We start from the raw sequence: 17,421 nt of genomic DNA, 5'->3' as shown, positions 1-17,421 counted from the left end.
CAGAACAAAGGTTTTTTGTTAATCCCCACCCGAGGATATTTTTCCATTGATTTTTAGAGAGTGGAAGGAAGAGGGAGAGAAAGATCCATGTGAGAGACACGTCGATTGGTTGCCTCCTGCACACCACCCACGCCCCCCCCCCCCCCCGGGCCGGGGAACCTGCAACCAAGGTGCGTGCCCTTGACCAGAATCGAACCCGCGACCCTTTAGTCGGCAGGCCCATGCTCTACCCACTGAGCAAAACCGGCCAGGGCTATTCCAGTTCTGACAGGGCTCCCTGCACTGCAGCCTTTACCTTCTCTCAGAGGTCAAGACTGCAGACCACTGGTGCACTTTCCCTCCATGATGAGACACAAGCATATGCCACTCCAGTGCCTGGCGAAGTACCGGGCCACTGATGGCACTCTATAAACTTGGTAAAAATGCACCTTGGTGGAAGAAAAGCCTCACCATCCTTCAGGTCTGAAACAGCAGGTAGCCATGTGTCCTAACCTTCTGTACACCCACGTAGGCATTGGCAAAAGAGGGCTGAAGCTTACCACAACTCACAGAGCTACAAACAATCAACTTTATTGGAATTCAGGGTCAGTTCCTCTTTTTGCTCTTGCCAGTGACCTTGGCTGGTGTGAGGACTGGAGTTGTTGCCTGATACAGAGTGGAGGAGATCTTGTTGATGTAGTACAGACCAACCATGGAGAAGATGAAGCTACAGGGCGAAGACAAAAAGGTCCGAGCATCAATGGGCCCGCTGCCAGCCTGGTGCCTCCCAGGACAGACACCAGCATCAGGAAAATAACCCAGGCTCAGGTTTAAGGAAATGGGGAAGGGGAAAAAGGGAGGAGAGAGGAGGAGCGGGTATGGGGAAGGATGGAACCCTCAAAGGAGGGTCCAGGCCCAAAGGACAGGATGCTGTACCCCTTACCCAGCGGTCAGGCACTTACCAGGTGGTAACACAGACTCGATGGATGAGGCCAGATGCAAAAAGAGCCAACAGGAGGCAGAAGAGAACTGGGGAGGCAAGAGACACAAGGCGGTAGAGGTCAGAATGGAAATACCAGCATTCATGTGTCTAGGGGAAGTCCGGGGCCTTCTGAATCTGGGGGAACCTGCGTAGAGGGATATGGCATGACCACAGCAGAAAAATGCAGATGGCCCTCCTGATGCCCAGGACATGGAGGCAGATGCATGCTCAGCACCTGCTCTGCCCCAGCTATCACCTAACGCCCCTATCCTGGCTTCCTTCCAGGGAGAAGGAACAGTGATAAGAGTCTGAAGGGCAAGGCTTGCTCCCTCTTTGGGAAGAGGGTCAAGGCCTTTCAACAGAAGCCAGCTAATGGGGATCAATTCATTAAACTAGCCAATGGTGGACGCTGAGGGCCTCACTCCCTGGACATGGGATGGAGGGCGGAGTGTTTGGACACACACCCATGAGGGCAGGGAAGGGTCTGAGGCTATCTAGAGAAGGACTGGAGAGAAAGTGGGGGTTGGGGGGGGCAGAAAGCAAGGGCAAACCCCACCCGCCTGGTGGGAAGAGCAGGGCAGGCAAAGAGGGGCAAGAACCCTGCCCCACAACAAGGTTTCTTTCAAGTAAACGAAGACAATTCACATGGAAACAAAATCTAACAGGGAGAAGTCCTGGGGCTGCTGGCCGGAAGGAGCTCTCACTTGCAACCGGGCTCGGTGGAGCGCAAGACCTGGAGGAGGGCTTCACACAGGATAGCATTTTCAAAAACACTTACAGTATATATTATTTTTCTGACCACAGTACAGTGGTTTTTAAATCTCCTTAAATAAATCTGCTTATCCTTGGCGGGGGGAGCTCAGTTGATAAGAGCATCCTCCAGATTTGCCAAGGTTTCAGGTTTGGGCATGGTCAGGGCACATACCAGAATCAACCAGTGAATGCATAGGTAAGTGGAACAACAAATCAATGTTTCTCTCTCTCCTCCCCTCTCTCTCTAAAATCAATAAAATCAATACATAAATTTAAAGTAAAATTCATCTGCCTTCCCATCTATGGTCTTGTTCCAACTTTGAAGGTTGTCTTGATTTCTTGGAAACCCACCCATCAAGGATTTATTCTTCTGAGCACTGGCAGGCATTGTCCGATCCATTTCCCTTGTTAAAACACTGATGGTTAGCCCGGCCAGGTGTGGCTCAGTGGTTGAGCATCCATCCATGAACCAAGAGGTCCCGGTTCCAGCACAGTGGGGAGCACGCAGGGGGCAGCCCATGGATAATTCTCTCTCATCGTTATTTCTATCTCTCCCTTCCTCTCTCTGAAATCAATAAAAGCATATATATATATATATATATTTTAAAATATATTTTATTGATTTTTTACAGAGAGGAAGGGAGAGGGATAGAGAGTTAGAAACATCGATGAGAGAGAAACATCGATAAGCTGCCTCCTGCACACCTCCTACTGGGGATGTGCCTGCAACCAAGGTACATGCCCTTGACCGGAATCGAACCTGGGACCTTTCAGTCCGCAGGCTGACGCTCTATCCACTGAGCCTAACCGGTTAGGTCCATATATATATTTTTTTAAGTTGAAGTTCCTTTTTTATTTTTTTAAATTAATTTCAGAGAGGAAGGGAGAGGGAGAGATAGAAACATCACTGATGAGAATCATTGATCAGCTGCTTCCTGCACGACCTCTATTGGGGATCAAGCTGGCTACCCGGGCATGTGCCCTGATGGGGTATTGAACCTCAATGCTGAGCCACACTGGCCAGGCAACTTGGAATTCTTTTAAAAAGAACTGGCACAATCTTTTCATCTTTGATGTACTTTTCAAAGAGTTCACCAAACTATGAACCTGGGGTTTCCTTTCATCAAGAAGTTCTCCTGCAAAACCAAAGTTCTCCTGTAGAAAGGTGTGAGCAGCCATATTTCTCCACCACTAGGTCCACCGGGACCACTGAGGACCAACACAACCAGTGGCTTCATGAGGCAGTGAGGGCAGAGGACAAGCAGCCGGCAGCCAGCCCCAGCGAAGGCATCAGGGAGGGGCGGTGAGAGGGGAACCCCCCTTCTCACCCCTACCCCTACCCCAATGTCTTGGCTGCCCCAGCATCTGTGCTGCGACAGGAAGGGGCAAGGCCCTGCGGGCAATTTTTGAGCATGGGGCATTTTTTTTTTTAATATAATTTTTATTGCTCTCCTACAGAGAGGAAGGGAGGGGGATAGAGAGTCAAAAACATCGATGAGAGAGAAACATCAATCAGCTGCCTCCTGCACACCTCCTACTGGGGATGTACCCACAACCAAGGTACATGCCCTTGACCAGAATTGAACCTGGGACCCTTGAGTCCGCAGGCTGACGCTCTATCCACTGGGCCAAACCGGTTAGGGCAGCATGGGGCATTCTTGGTGTGATCTGGCCTTGACCCCTAATTTGCTTTATGAACTTAATTCTCCATAAATAACTAAATCACATCAAATCTCAATTTCATGAGCAGTAACAAGGATCATTTCAAACAGGGAACCATCTAAAAGTTATTCTAATTTGGTCAGGATTCCTGCTCACATAGAAACTTGGTGTGTCTAATACTTAGGCTCTTCACAATCATCTCAAATAGAATTCACTAGCATTGGGTCAGTCTCACACCAGAACCCCTCAATGAACTTGGTCCTTCCCACTGCTGCTTCTGGTGGGAACAAGGAACGCCCCCTCCCTCCCCGCCATGGATGGATGCAAAACGGGTGCAAACTTGCCTGTTCCCCTCAAACATTCCCTGGGAACTAGCCATAAGGCAACTGAGTTTCTTGCTTTCAGAGGCCTTCTTTTCCAGCTCCAATCCCAGGAGCTAAAGTGCTGGATCCAAAGGTGTGACCTCTCTCCACACAGCCTTACTCACCTACTTCCTTCTCCTAAACAACCATTACCTTCTAAGCACCTGAAAATTCAGGTGGGGGGTGGGGTTTGAAGAGAAGGTTCAAATTCTCAACCCCCAATTTTTACTTACTCTCAGGGAAGATCTTTGCTTGGAATCCTTTGCCAAAGACAAGATTCTCCAGATTGTTAAAGGCCTGGGTTGAGGGAATTAAGGAGTAGGGCTGAGCCGTGTGAGAAATGGGGTGGCACAAGCCTGCGTGGCCCGCCACCCTTCCTACCCTCAAACCCCGCGCCCCGCTCCACCGCATGAGGATACAGTGAGAGAGAAGACGAAAAGGCCGGAGCCAAGCAGGCCCCCCTGGATGGTGAGCCACTCGGTGGAGGCCAACTGGCGGCTGTACATCTGCATCCCAGCGAAGAGCAGCAGGGACAAGAGGGAGGACAGCGCCAGCGACGTGCCGGTCCCCACCACTGCAGGGCAGGAGAGAAGAGACGGCGAGTCCGGCCCGCCCCTCCCTCCAGGAGCCGCAGGCCGACGTGGCAGGTCCCGGAGTTCGAGGGCCCGACCACTTCCACGCACTCCCCGGCTTGCAGCCATGCTCCCCAACGCCCCTCACTGCACCACGACCCCCAGAAATATCTCAGCCCCGGACGCCCGGCACCCTCCGGTCCCGTGCAAATTGACCCGCCCCCTGGAACACAGGACACGTCAGCTCTGCGGGGAGAGGACCAGGAGAGCTGGTTCACCCCAACTCCGACCCCAACTAGTTTGTCCGGGGTATCCCGCTGCCCCAATTACCCATCACGCCCTCCGGTGGGTCCAGTAGATGCCTCTGGCCCAGAAAGACGGGAGATGAACGGGCGCTGCTGCCTGTGCGCATGCGTCAGCTCCCAGCGAGAACTAGCTTTCCCCAAGTCTTCCTCCTGGTCCCTCTCGGTGCCTTACGTGGCGCCCTCTCGCGGCAGGGAGGAAATATTGCGTCAAAGAGCATCTGGCCACCGCCCTAGTCCCCCGCCCTCACCCGCAACTCTGCCTCTAAGGCAAGCTGCACTTAACTCTTTAAATCACTGTGACTATGGCCCGTAACCTGCCCACCTCTGTCTTCTTTGCCATTTATGTCACCTCTAATGCCTGTTCCTCCAACCTCCCTCCTCCATGATCATTGCCTCGACATCTCTGTAGACGCTTTTTAAAAAATTTATTGGGGTCACATTGGCTAATATGATCATATGGGTTTCAAGTGTACATTTCTTTTTTTCTCATTTAAAAAATATGTTTTCATTGATTTTTTAAAAGAAAGATAGAGGAAGGGAGAGGGAGCTAAAAGGAGAAGCATCGATTGGTTGCCTGCCGCACGCAGCCGAATGAGAATCGAATCTTCAACCTGGGTGTATGCACTGACCGGGAAAGGAACCAGGGGCCCTTGGGTGCGTGGGAGGACGCTCAGCCAACTGTGCCACACCGGCCAGGGCGAGTACATTTCTGATACAACATCTGTGTATTGCACTGTGTGCCCAGCACCCAGGTCAAACCATCTTCCGCCACCTCCCATAGGCTCTTGGCCAAACCAGAATCTAGTCCTGCCATCCTGGAGCCCAGCTTTCTCTAAACTGATCCTTCCCTTTATATGAGTGAGATTAGGAGCCCATGGAGAATGCGAACCTAAGAAATGGTTCTCTCCTCAAATACCATTCCGTGCTACCCCACCGCCTCCTGAAAACCACGTGGGGAAAACTACTTCCCACCTCCCACCCCGACTGGCGCTGGTTGAGGCTTGTCCCTGGAGCATGCGCAGTGGTATTTTACCCCCCACCCCTCCCCACACCCCCACCGGGCTCCTGCATTAAGCCCGGGGTTCTCAGCCGCTGCCGGGATCGGGCACCCGGGGGCGGACGGGCAAGGTAGGACCATGGCCGAGGCTGAGGATATGCAGACCTTCACTTCCATCATGGATGCACTGGTCCGCATCAGTGTGAGTTAAGGTGGGGCCGAGGGGGACAGGAGGGGGAGTACAGGGGTTCGGGACAGGCCGGGACCTCGAACAGGTGGGATCCGGCAAGATGCTGGGATGCAGGGGTGGGGGCGGAGAGGGCTGGTGATGGCAGAAAGGACTGGCAGGGTGGGGATGCAGGTATGAGGTGGTAATTCGGGGCAGCCCAGAGGTGGGTGCCGTGAAGGTGTCCATCTGCTGGGGTGTGAGGAACCAGGAGCTGCCGGGGGCAGCGGGTGGGCTGGGGTAGCGGCCCACTGTGCACCGGGGCTGGGGCTGCCGGCAATGGGGCTGCACTGTGCGGACGCGGGGAGTGTGAGCTCGGAAAATTTCCAAGAAAACTGAGGGCGGGTAGGGGCGATGAAGGAGCCACCCCAGGGTGTAGTTCCCAATTTGGACAGCTCCACGAGACCCCACCCCACTGCACCCCCACTCCGGGCTGCCACCCAGCCTCCTGCGGTTGTCATGGCAACTCATGCCCGGCTCTCCCAGGGGCGGTGCCAACCTTGCTCCCCCCACCATCACTTCCTTCCCCCTCCCTCCATGTCCCTCCCTCCTTTGTGTCAGCTGCGCCCCTGACCGGGATGGCTGCGAAGAGGGGGACCAAGGTGAGGTGAGGGGGTGGGGCATAGCGAGGACCCCCGACACTAAGAAAGGGAGGGGTACTTCCGGTGGGGAGGGGGCGAGTAGGGAGGCTGTTTCTCCCTTGCTGGGGCAGGGGTTTGCGGGTAGCCCAGTAGCGTTGGGGGAAGGAGCGGGAGGTCCGGATGGTGGGGGGCAAAGGAGAATGCTTAGTATCGGGGGACCGGAGGAGATGACTGGGGAAGTGAGGATGGTGGATGGAGGCTGGGGAGGCCGCAGGCCAGAGCCGCAGCAGGAATACGGCCGTGGTGAGCAGGAGGATGGAGAGAGAGCTGCGCCTGCAGATAGGGAGGAGTCACGCGTGGGAGGGGGCGTGGGGTGTGCCAGAAAAGGGGGCAGGGGTCCGCACCTAGATGTGGTGTCCTTGAGAGACGTGCCGGGGGCCGGAGCAGAGATGGGGGCGGGGAGCAGGGGGCAATGGCCAGGTGCAGGGGCTGCAGATCTGGCTGGGCAGGGGGAGTGAAGGGGGTGGAGCTTGAGGCTGGCGGAGGTCGGATCTCCAAGCATCCCTCCTCCAGCGTAGGCCTTGAGCTCTGCCTCAGAGAAATAGAGGCAGGAGACAGAGCTGGGAAGGTCTGTGGGCCAAGCCTGGGCTGGGACTGGGGGAAAGCCATACGCAGCTTGTCTTGCCCCTGCCTGAGACCCCTTGGGTCTACAGCTGAGGGGCCTGTCAAGATATCCCATGTCCAAGCTCTGACCTAACCTCCTGGTCCCTCCACAGACGAGCATGAAGAACATGGAGAAGGAACTACTGTGTCCAGTGTGCCAGGAGATGTACAAGCAGCCCCTGGTGCTGCCCTGTACCCACAACGTGTGCCAGGCCTGTGCCCGCGAGGTGCTGGGCCAGCAGGGCTATGTAGGCCATGGCGGGGACCCCAGCTCTGAGCCCACGTCTCCTGCCTCCACCCCTTCCACCCGCAGTCCCCGCCTGTCCCGCAGAACTCTCCCTAAGCCAGAACGCTTGGACCGGCTGCTTAAGTCAGGTGGGCTGGAGCCTGTGGGGTGGGGGTGAGGATGCTGGGATGTCCATCAGGAAGATGGAAGGGGTCATCCTTGGTCAGGGGCATCTGTCTGTCTTTCAGGGGGTGGAGATGTTCTCAGTTAGGCTCAGCCGAGCTATGACACAATAACAAATTACTTTTTTAGCTGAACAGACTTCCCCCACCTCCAGCCAGCTGTAATTTTGACCTCCTACTTCCCCGGCCCATCCATAGGCTTCGGGACGTACCCCGGGCGGAAGCGAGGTGCTTTGCACCCCCAGGTGATCATGTTCCCGTGCCCAGCCTGCCAGGGCGATGTGGAGCTGGGGGAGCGGGGCCTGGCAGGCCTGTTCCGGAACCTGACCCTGGAGCGTGTGGTGGAGCGGTACCGGCAGAGTGTGAGTGTGGGTGGCTCCATCCTGTGCCAGCTGTGCAAGCCCCCACCACTGGAGGCCACCAAGGGCTGCACCGAGTGCCGTGCCACCTTCTGCAACGAGTGCTTCAAGCTCTTCCACCCCTGGGGCACCCAGAAAGCCCAGCATGAGCCCACCCTGCCCACCCTCTCCTTCCGCCCCAAGGTGAGCAGCCCTTGCGGAGCCTGGGAGGGGAGGGGCATGGCAGAACTGGATGGGTAGGGGTGCCTGGCATTGTGAGCCTCCAAAAGGAGGTGGGCAGGGGTTTGCCATCGCCAAAGCTCCTTTTTCTGTAACGACGACAAAAAAGGCACTGGACAAATCTTTGAACATCATGGAGCCTCCATCTTATCTGCTGAAGGAGGCTGATATTACGTCCTGCACTATCCACACCCGCAGGGCTGTTCAGAGGATCACATGAGATAATGTTTGTGAAAGTTATCTGTTCACTGAAGGTCTGTATGCATTTATTCATTGAACAAATGTGTATCAAGCATCTATGTGCCTAGCCCTATTCTCGGCATTGGGATATGACAGAGAACAAGATGGACAAGGTTAATTAGTAACTACAAGGCTAAGATTGTCATCGTTATACTGTTATTACCACACCTCTCCTGAGGAGATGAAGGGAGGAGGATGCTGGTGCCTGGAGGGTGCAGGAAAGGCTCTTTTGGATGCTAGTATGTACCACCAGGTGGCACTGTGGAGTACGCCAGCTGAGCTCCTCTTCACCCCCATCTGGCCAATGGAGGTAGGTCACACCCTTACACAGACCATTGGCTGACTATGCCATTGCCCTTTCTGTCTCTAGGGCCTAATGTGCCCAGACCACAAGGAAGAGGTGACCCACTACTGCAAGACATGCCAACGTCTGGTATGCCAACTCTGCCGAGTGAGGCGCACCCACAGCGGGCACAAGATCACACCGGTGCTCAGCGCCTACCAGGCCCTCAAGGTGAGCTAACCCACTCACATCCTCTCACACCTCCTCTTACTGCTGGCGTCTGCCGAGCCGGGTATGACCCCCACCTCGTTCTTCCCTCTTAGGACAAACTGACCAAGAGCCTGACATACATCCTAGGAAACCAGGACACAGTCCAGACCCAGATCTGTGAGCTGGAGGAGACCCTGAGGCACACTGAGGTGAGGGAGGGCGTAGCGGTGGCCCTGGGCCCTACCTGGGCCTGGACACAGCAAGAGGGCTGGAGAGGCACGGCCCAATCATCTGGTTGCAAGCTCAGGAAGTGTGGGGTCCGTGAATGTCCAGGTTCTGAGGAAACCAGGCTAAGCAGGAGCATCAGTGCCCGAGGCCAGGCTGTCGCCGGAACTACAGCGGGGACAGGACAGGGGGAGCTTGGAAAGTCCCAGGAAAGCAGTTCCGATGCCCTTGGGCTCAGAAACCTGCTGAGGATGGCACGTACCCCTGGAGCTAGGCTAAGGCGATGGCTCTGATACTTTCGTCCAGATGGCATACATCAGCTGGCGTGGGGTGGGCAACAAGTATGGCACAGACGCCACTGGGTGTTAGCACAGCCCAAGTAGGGATCGCTTTTGTTCGGGGGAGTCCTTAGGGACTGTGGTGTGGGCACCAGAGAGGTTAGCACAAATGTCAGGAGCGGAGGCCACGTGGGCATGCGGTGCCTTGGGAACCATACGCCTGGCCCCGTTGAAGTGGGCGGGTGGCATTTCTCCAGATTCTCTGTGGTCCTAGCCGAGGTGCGGGGCCCCAGGAGGCTGGCACAGGCACGACCTTCAAGGAGATAGTAAGTGTTGCTCTCTGGGCAGGTGAGTGGTCAGCAGGCCAAGGAAGAGGTGTCCCAGCTGGTGCGGGGGCTGGGGGCTGTGCTGGAGGAGAAGAGGGTGTCGCTGCTCCAGGCCATAGAGGAATGCCAGCAGGAGCGGCTGGCCCGCCTCAGCGCCCAGCTCCAGGAGCACCGGAGCCTCCTCGATGGCTCGGGTCTGGTGGGCTACGCCCAGGAGGTCCTTAAGGAAACAGACCAGCCTTGCTTTGTGCAAGCAGCCAAGCAGTTACATAACAGGTACCTCAGGGCACAGCTCAGGGACACGGGCTCCCGGGGGGGACGGGGGGGCATCACGAGCGTAGACGGTGTCCAAGACAGTGTCTCAAGTGCCGCCCGATGGAGAGCGAGGCCCTGAGGATTTTCACCACGAGGCCAAACCAATACCCAGCTTGCATGAGGGGCGAGGAAGAGACCCAAAGCAGATGCCAGGGCTCAGGGGCAGGCAGGCAGAATCAAGGAGAAGGGTGGCTGCCCAGATGGCAGTGCCTGACCCTTGGGTGCCCCCATCCCAGGATTGCTCGAGCTACAGAGGCCCTCCAGATGTTCCGGCCAGCTGCCAACTCCTCCTTCCGCCACTGCCAGCTGGACGTGGGGCGAGAGATGAAGCTGCTGACAGAGCTTAACTTTCTTCGAGGTAAGGAGATGGCCAGGCCCCATTCCAGTTAGAGCCTTCCTCCCTTCTCCCCCAGCAGCGGGCCCGGGGGGCAGTGCCCACCGGGGACCTCCCAGCTCACTGCCCGGCCGGCCAGCCCCCCGCCCACCTAGCCCACCGGCCACACCGGCCCACCGCGCTCAGCGCCGCTTCCCCCTCTCTTTGTTTGTAGGCTCTGGCCACCGCGGACTCTGCTCCGGAGCACCCCAGGCAAGTCAGCGGCCCGGGCCCCTGCTCCACCCCGCAGCCCCATGCAGCTTGGCCACCCCTCTTTGCTTCCTTCTCTGTCCTGCCTTAAGCACATCCCGTCCGCCCTGCCCAGGGGCCTGTCTCTCTTCTGCCTTCCTTAGGTGCTTGTCCAGTCCTTGCCCTTTGTCCTTGTGACCCTTGCCCTCTGGACTTTTCTTCTCTTTTCCTTGACCTTTGTCTCCTGCCATCGAGCTTTTGCTTGCCCTCTGTGGTCCCCCACGTTCTGTCTTGCTGACTCTTGTCTCCCTCCCTCCCCCTCTGTCCCCTCCCTCCCCCTCTGTCCCCTCCTTCCTGTTCAGGGCCCTCTTGCCTGGGCCCAGTGGCCTTGCCCTGGGGCTCCTCTTTATTCCTAGAATGAAAGGGTCAGAGAAAGAAGGGTCTCCATCGGGTCCGATGCCCTCGTTTGACAGGGAGGAAACTGAGGCCCGAAAGGGGAGGTAGCTGACCTAAGGCCAGTGCGCAGACAAGACTAGCACCCAGGCCTCCCGCCTGCCCAGCGAGCACCTGCCTCTCTCCTTCTCCCTTGGGCTCTGCCTGCCCAATGCTGATGGGTCTCTCCCCGGGTCCCTCTCACCCACACTCACCCCCCGGCTCCCGCTGCTTTCCCTTTTCCTGCCTCCCTCCATGCCCGGCCAGTGGCCAGCCCCTGACTGACCCAGCTGTCTCTTCCGACAGTGCCCGAGGCTCCGGTCATTGACACCCAGCGCACCTTTGCCTATGACCAGATCTTCCTGTGCTGGCGGCTGCCGCCGCACTCGCCTCCTGCCTGGCACTACACCATTGAGTTCCGGCGCACAGACGTGCCTGCCCAGCCGGGCCCCACCCACTGGCAGCGGCGGGAGGAGGTGAGGGGCACCAGTGCCCTGCTGGAGAACCCGGACACGGGCTCCGTGTACGTGCTGCGTGTCCGTGGCTGCAACAAGGCTGGCTACGGCGAGTACAGCGAGGATGTGCACCTGCACACGCCCCCCGCGCCCGGTGAGTGGGCAGAGGGGTGGGCACAGTGTGGTGCAGGCAGGGCACAGGGTATGCTGGGACCCAGGCACTGGCCGGTGGGGCTGGGTGAGCACTGGAGAGACGGTGTGATGCAGTGGGTCCCACTCTCTAACTCTGGAGCTAGATTTGCTGGGTTCAAATCCCAGCTCTGCCTCTTGCCAGCTGTATGGCTTTGGGCAAGTTATTCACCCTCTCTGAACTTCAGGTTCCTCTTCTGTAGGGGTATTTACAGTACTTACCTCAGAGGGTTATTGTGAGAATTAACTGAATTGATACATGTGAAGTCTCAGAGTTTCCACCTCCAGTCAGGGCTCAATAAATGATAGTAAAATGACTGTCCAGACAACAGTGTGGGCCCCGGGACGGAGGCATAGCAGAGGAGCACACCACCCCCTGGGGCAGACGAGGGAGGGGTTGGCTGTCAGGACCAGCTGTGAGCACCAGAGTGTGGGCTGGACGGTGCAGGCAGATGTGGGAATGTCACCACGTGGAACGTACAGCCGGGAAGGGCTTGGAGGCAGCACTGGGAGTCAGCTGGGTCTGGGACTGGTTCTGTGCCCACTAGTTGTCACTGGACTCTTCGGGGGTCCCATGCCCACTTGGCATCTCCACCTCTTTCTCTCCTATGCCCCTCATGCCAGTTCTCCAGGCCCTGTTCCCAAAGCCCTTGGCAGCGCGTTCCATGTTCTGAAACCGCCCAGTGTCTTGTGCTAACGCCTCACAGTCCCAGTTTGTCCCTGAAGTCCTTCCTTTTGTCTCACCCTCCCCCACTCCAGTCCTTCACTTCTTCCTCGACGGCCGCTGGGGCACAAGCCGCGAGCGGCTGGCCATCAGCAAGGACCAGCGCGCCGTGCGGAGTGTCCCGGGGCTGCCGCTGCTCTTGGCTGCCGAGCGGCTGCTCACTGGCTGCCACCTGAGTGTGGATGTGGTCCTGGGCGACGTGGCCGTGACCCAGGGCCGCAGCTACTGGGCCTGCGCTGTCGACCCCGCCTCCTACCTGGTCAAGGTGGGCGTGGGGCTGGAGAGCAAGCTTCAGGAGAGCTTCCAGGGTGCCGCCGATGTGATCAGCCCCAGGTCAGGCCGCTCTGGCAGGGATGGGGTGGGGGGCCCAGGTGGGGAGCTGGGGACAGGATGGGGTGGCAAGAGGAGCACAGACTTGCTGGGGTGGAGCTGGAGGAGACGTAGGAGGGCGCAGTAAAGTAATGGAAGCCAGGACCGGGGCCTGTGGCCGCGGGAAGTTGGGAGGGATCAGCGGAGGGCTCTGAGGACTGGGTTTTGGAGTGTGTGGCTGGGGAAGGAGAGGAAAGAAGAGGGAACCACCTCCACTTCCTTCCATCTGTCACTCAAGACTAAGACCGTCTCTCCACGCCTCCAGGCCATTCTCCCCGATATCCCATTTCCAACACCCTTTCCCCACACACGCCTTGCTCTTGCATACCTTTTTCAACCATATCTTTTAACACCTTCAAACCCTCTCCTTAAACTTTCCATCTCCAAACCCTCTCATCCCCACACCCTACTTAACACCCTCCTACGCGTGCCTTCCTCCCTGAACCCCTCCTCCCTGAACCCCTCCTCCCTGAACCCCTCCTCCTGAACCCTTCCTCCCTAAACCCTTCCTCCCTGAACCCCTCCTCCCTGAACCCCTCCTCCCTGAACCCTTCCTCCCTGAACCCTTCTCCCTGAACCCCTCCTCCCTGAACCCCTCCTCCTGAACCCCTCCTCCCCGAACCCTTCCTCCCCGAACCCCTCCTCCCCGAACCCCTCCTCCCCGAACCCTTCCTCCCCGAACCCCTCCTCCCCGAACCCTTCCTCCCCGAACCCCTCCTCCCCGAACCCTTCCTCCCTGAACCCCTCCCTGAACCCTTCCTCCCTGAACCCCTCCTCCCTGAACCCTTCCTCCCTGAACCCCTCCTCCCCGAACCCTTCCTCCCCGAACCCCTCCTCCCCGAACCCTTCCTCCCCGAACCCTTCCTCCCCGAACCCCTCCTCCCCGAACCCTTCCTCCCCGAACCCCTCCTCCCCGAACCCTTCCTCCCCGAACCCCTCCTCCCTGAACCCCTCCTCCCTGAACCCCTCCTCCCTGAACCCTTCCTCCCTGAACCCTTCCTCCCTGAACCCCTCCTCCCTGAACCCTTCCTCCTGAACCCCTCCTCCATGAATCCCTCCTCCTGAACCCCTCCTCCCCGAACCCCTCCTCCCCGAACCCTTCCTCCCCGAACCCTTCCTCCCCGAACCCCTCCTCCCCGAACCCCTCCTCCCCGAACCCCTCCTCCCTGAACCCTTCCTCCCTGAACCCCTCCTCCCTGAACCCTTCCTCCCTGAACCCTTCCTCCCTGAACCCCTCCTCCCTGAACCCTTCCTCCTGAACCCCTCCTCCATGAATCCCTCCTCCTGAACCCCTCCTCCCTGAACCCTTCCTCCTGAACCCCTCCTCCATGAACCCCTCCTCCTGAACCCCTCCTCCCTGAACCCCTCCTCCCTGAACCCTTCCTCCCTGAACCCTTCCTCCCTGAACCCCTCCTCCCTGAACCCCTCCTCCGTGAACCCCTCCTCCCTGAACCCTTCCTCCCTGAACCCCTCCTCCCTGAACCCCTCCTCCCCGAACCCTTCCTCCCCGAACCCCTCCTCCCCGAACCCCTCCTCCCCGAACCCTTCCTCCCCGAACCCTTCCTCCCCGAACCCCTCCTCCCCGAACCCTTCCTCCCCGAACCCCTCCTCCCTGAACCCTTCCTCCCTGAACCCCTCCTCCCTGAACCCCTCTTCCCTGAACCCCTCCTCCCTGAACCCTTCCTCCCTGAACCCTTCCTCCCTGAACCCCTCCTCCCTGAACCCTTCCTCCTGAACCCCTCCTCCATGAATCCCTCCTCCTGAACCCCTCCTCCCCGAACCCCTCCTCCCCGAACCCTTCCTCCCTGAACCCTTCCTCCCTGAACCCCTCCTCCATGAACCCCTCCTCCCTGAACCCCTCCTCCCTGAACCCTTCCTCCCTGAACCCCTCCTCCCTGAACCCTTCCTCCCTGAACCCTTCCTCCCTGAACCCCTCCTCCCTGAACCCTTCCTCCTGAACCCCTCCTCCATGAATCCCTCCTCCTGAACCCCTCCTCCCTGAACCCTTCCTCCTGAACCCCTCCTCCATGAACCCCTCCTCCTGAACCCCTCCTCCCTGAACCCCTCCTCCCTGAACCCTTCCTCCCTGAACCCTTCCTCCCTGAACCCCTCCTCCCTGAACCCCTCCTCCGTGAACCCCTCCTCCCTGAACCCTTCCTCCCTGAACCCCTCCTCCCTGAACCCCTCCTCCCTGAACCCTTCCTCCCTGAACCCCTCCTCCCAGCGCTCTTCCCCAGGCCCATTCTTCAGAATGCTCTCTGCCCACTAGCAGCTCGGTCCCCAGCCCACATCCTTCTGACATCTCTCGTCGGGGACACCAATCTACCTCATGGCTCTCCCAACACTTAACCTCCCAACATCCTTTCTCTGCGCTTTCTCTCACCCAGGACTTACTCACAAACTCCTCATTCCTCCAGCTTCTCTAACCCTCAGAACCCTCTCGCAGCAGGATGTCCCCAAACCCTACTTCTCCCTGCCTCCTCCCTGATACGGCCGCACTCTTCAGCTGCTTTGTCAACGCCTTGTCTTTCTCTCGCCCAATGCCTCTCTTGCCAGTGTGATTTCCTTTCCGTGCCCCTTTTCTGCCAAACCACACCCCCACCTACATTCTAACCCCTGTCTCTTCAGCATGGTTTCTCCTCAATGTTCCAGATCCATCCTTTCAACCAACATTCCATCCTTCCAACATCTCAGCCCTCTGGTACCCATCCCCCACTCCGTTCCACCCCCAACACCCTCCTACCCAATGCCCTCTCCTGCAGGTACGACCCAGACAGTGGACACGACAGCGGGGCCGAGGATGCCACGGTGGAGGCGTTGCCACCCTTTGCTTTCCTCACCATCGGCATGGGCAAGATCCTGCTGGGGTCCGGGGCCAGCTCCAGTGCAGGGCTGACTGGGAGGGACGGCCCGGCAGCCGGCTGCACCGTGCCCCTGCCACCCCGCCTGGGCATCTGCCTGGACTACGAGCAGGGCCGGGTTTCCTTCCTGGATGCCGTGTCCTTCCGTGGGCTCCTGGAGTGCCCCCTGGACTGCTCGGGGCCCGTGTGCCCTGCCTTTTGCTTCATTGGGGGGGGTGCTGTACAGCTCCAGGAGCCCGTGGGCACCAAGCCTGAGAGGAAGGTCACCATTGGGGGCTTCGCCAAGCTGGACTGACGTTCTCAGGCCTCCCTCGGCCCTGGCCCTCTAAGCCTCCTGGAGCCGGGTTATCCCTCCGGCAGCTTCCCCCACACTCTTCCCGCCACGTGGTCCTGTCCTTTACCCCGTGTCTGTCTTCCCAGGACCTTCTCTGGACCAAGGGACACTACTCTGCTCACCTCTCCAGCTGCCCGCCATTTCTCCATTGCCTGTTAATCCAGACCCCATCCCACCCAGTTCCTGCTCCATCCTCCGCCCGTGGCATCCAGCCAAGTCATGGAGAGAGCCCTTCCCTCACCCCTGCCCTTTCTCCCCAGCACTCAGGCCAATTGGCAGGGAGGCTCCTGGAACACAGGGCATGACCCCCAGCTCTGCCCTCTGCCCTGCCGAGCTGCCTGCCCCACCGATGCTGACCTACGGCCTTAGAGCGGGCAGGCTCTTTGGCTGACACTGCCTAGCATTCCCTGGGAGGGAAGAGGACCCTGTCCTGTGTTTATGTGGGTCCCCGTGCCCTGCAGCCGCATGCCTCCTACGCCCCTTCTCCCTCTTGCATGCTTTCCTTGTCCCGCACCCATGCCGATGTGCCGAGGCTCCCTTTGGGGCCACACGGTGGTTGGATGTCCCCATTGGGTTGGACCAGGCAAGACCTGGGGCCCACTGCTGCCCCCCTGCGGTAGGGACTGCTAGGCCTGGGTCAAGCAACAGCTGTCATTTTCATGGTTTCTAAACAATAAACTGTGAGGCCAGGCACATCTCTGCCTTTCCTGAGCCCTCCCATTCCTCTTAGCTTCTGTGCTGGGTGTGGCTGCCGGAGGGATCCGGGTGCTCAGCTATTGCTCAGCAGGGCTGCCTAATGGATATGGCCCTAAGGGAAGGAGATCCCCAAGCCAGGCGCTCCCAAGACTCCTGCCCACACAGGGGCCCGGCCCAGGCCTGAGCCCACCGTGGCCGCCAGGGGGCACATGGCTCTGGTGACCTCCTGTGTCCCCTGATGAGGCATGGGACACCAGCTCCCGACCCGGAGGGAATGTGGTTGAGCTCAAAGGGCCAGGGAACCAGAACCACTTCCCCATTCCCAGGGTGCGGGGAGCAGACCCCAGAACCAGTGGGCGGATGGGGGGCCCATGGCCAGGGAGGGGACTGGGCTTGGCGCCAGCCCCGGATCTAACACTTATCATGGCCATGTTGACTCTGTAGCTGTTATCCCATGTTGACTTTGTGGCTGTTATCGCTGCCTGAGGATTTACTTCACACCCCAGTGGCTCAGAATAGAACCGCCTGAGGGCATCGTGCCAAGGGGAGAAGAGGGTGCAGGCTTGCCAGCCCCCAGCCAGGGTGAAACCAGGGGCGAGCCATGGGTGCGCAGGCCGGAGCCCAGCCACTTAGGTTTCGTTTCCTCCTTCCTCTTGTGCCGCCAGCAATGGGGGAGAGGTGACTCAAATTCTTCCACCAGCCACGCCTGACCCAATGTCATCTCTCCACACCCCTGCTGCCCAAATGAACCCTGCTCCTTGCCTTCTTTCCTCCCTGCCTCCTCCCGCAAAGTCCCCTCCAGACCCCCACACACATACATCCTGATCTCCCCTCCTGTCTGAGGGTCACAGATG

The 17,421-nt window shown here is 58.6% G+C and overlaps 2 protein-coding genes across 6 annotated transcripts; one reads left to right on the top strand and one right to left on the bottom strand.

Moving 5' to 3' along the window:
* Nucleotides 1-545: 545 nt before the first annotated feature.
* Nucleotides 546-4,797, bottom strand: KRTCAP2 (keratinocyte associated protein 2). Its single transcript, XM_080649305.1, has 5 exons — nucleotides 4,641-4,797; nucleotides 4,158-4,312; nucleotides 3,972-4,035; nucleotides 942-1,008; nucleotides 546-706 (listed from the first exon to the last, which is right to left on the bottom strand). The coding sequence occupies exons 1-5, from the start codon at nucleotides 4,720-4,722 to the stop codon at nucleotides 586-588; spliced, it is 489 nt and encodes a 162-aa protein (XP_080505431.1). The 5' UTR covers nucleotides 4,723-4,797; the 3' UTR covers nucleotides 546-585.
* Nucleotides 4,798-5,665: 868 nt separating this feature from the next.
* Nucleotides 5,666-16,575, top strand: TRIM46 (tripartite motif containing 46). 5 transcript variants are annotated; one of them, XM_080648095.1, is made up of 10 exons: nucleotides 5,666-5,814; nucleotides 7,196-7,457; nucleotides 7,689-8,032; nucleotides 8,679-8,822; nucleotides 8,915-9,010; nucleotides 9,653-9,906; nucleotides 10,182-10,303; nucleotides 11,246-11,548; nucleotides 12,343-12,640; nucleotides 15,439-16,575. In XM_080648095.1, the coding sequence occupies exons 1-10, from the start codon at nucleotides 5,752-5,754 to the stop codon at nucleotides 15,830-15,832; spliced, it is 2,280 nt and encodes a 759-aa protein (XP_080504221.1). In that variant the 5' UTR covers nucleotides 5,666-5,751; the 3' UTR covers nucleotides 15,833-16,575. The 5 variants fall into 5 exon arrangements, with proteins under 5 accessions (XP_080504221.1, XP_080504224.1, XP_080504223.1 ...); XM_080648097.1 differs by lacking the exon at nucleotides 5,666-5,814 and adding an exon at nucleotides 6,338-6,440; XM_080648096.1 differs by lacking the exon at nucleotides 5,666-5,814 and adding an exon at nucleotides 6,615-6,722.
* The last annotated feature ends 846 nt before the right edge of the window (nucleotides 16,576-17,421 follow it).

Source organism: Plecotus auritus, assembly GCF_963455305.1.
Source record: "Plecotus auritus genome assembly, chromosome: 12".
NCBI lineage: Eukaryota > Metazoa > Chordata > Mammalia > Chiroptera > Vespertilionidae > Plecotus > Plecotus auritus.
The sequence above is the reverse complement of the archived record's forward strand: the minus strand, read 5'-3'. Positions and strand labels throughout refer to the sequence as shown.

Bases quoted from the DNA above. Each gene is read 5' to 3' on its own strand.
- TRIM46 (XM_080648095.1), top strand. From the start codon at position 5,752: ATGGCCGAGGCTGAGGATATGCAGACCTTCACTTCCATCATGGATGCA. The intron at 5,815-7,195 runs GTGAGTTAAGGT...GTCCCTCCACAG, and splicing joins ATGCACTGGTCCGCATCAGT to ACGAGCATGAAGAACATGGA. The intron at 8,033-8,678 runs GTGAGCAGCCCT...TTCTGTCTCTAG, and splicing joins CCCTCTCCTTCCGCCCCAAG to GGCCTAATGTGCCCAGACCA.
- KRTCAP2 (XM_080649305.1), bottom strand. From the start codon at position 4,722: ATGCGCACAGGCAGCAGCGCCCGTTCATCTCCCGTCTTTCTGGGCCAG. The intron at 4,313-4,640 runs GTAATTGGGGCA...CCTGCCCTGCAG, and splicing joins CCCACCGGAGGGCGTGATGG to TGGTGGGGACCGGCACGTCG. The intron at 707-941 runs GTAAGTGCCTGA...TTCGCCCTGTAG, and splicing joins CGAGTCTGTGTTACCACCTG to CTTCATCTTCTCCATGGTTG.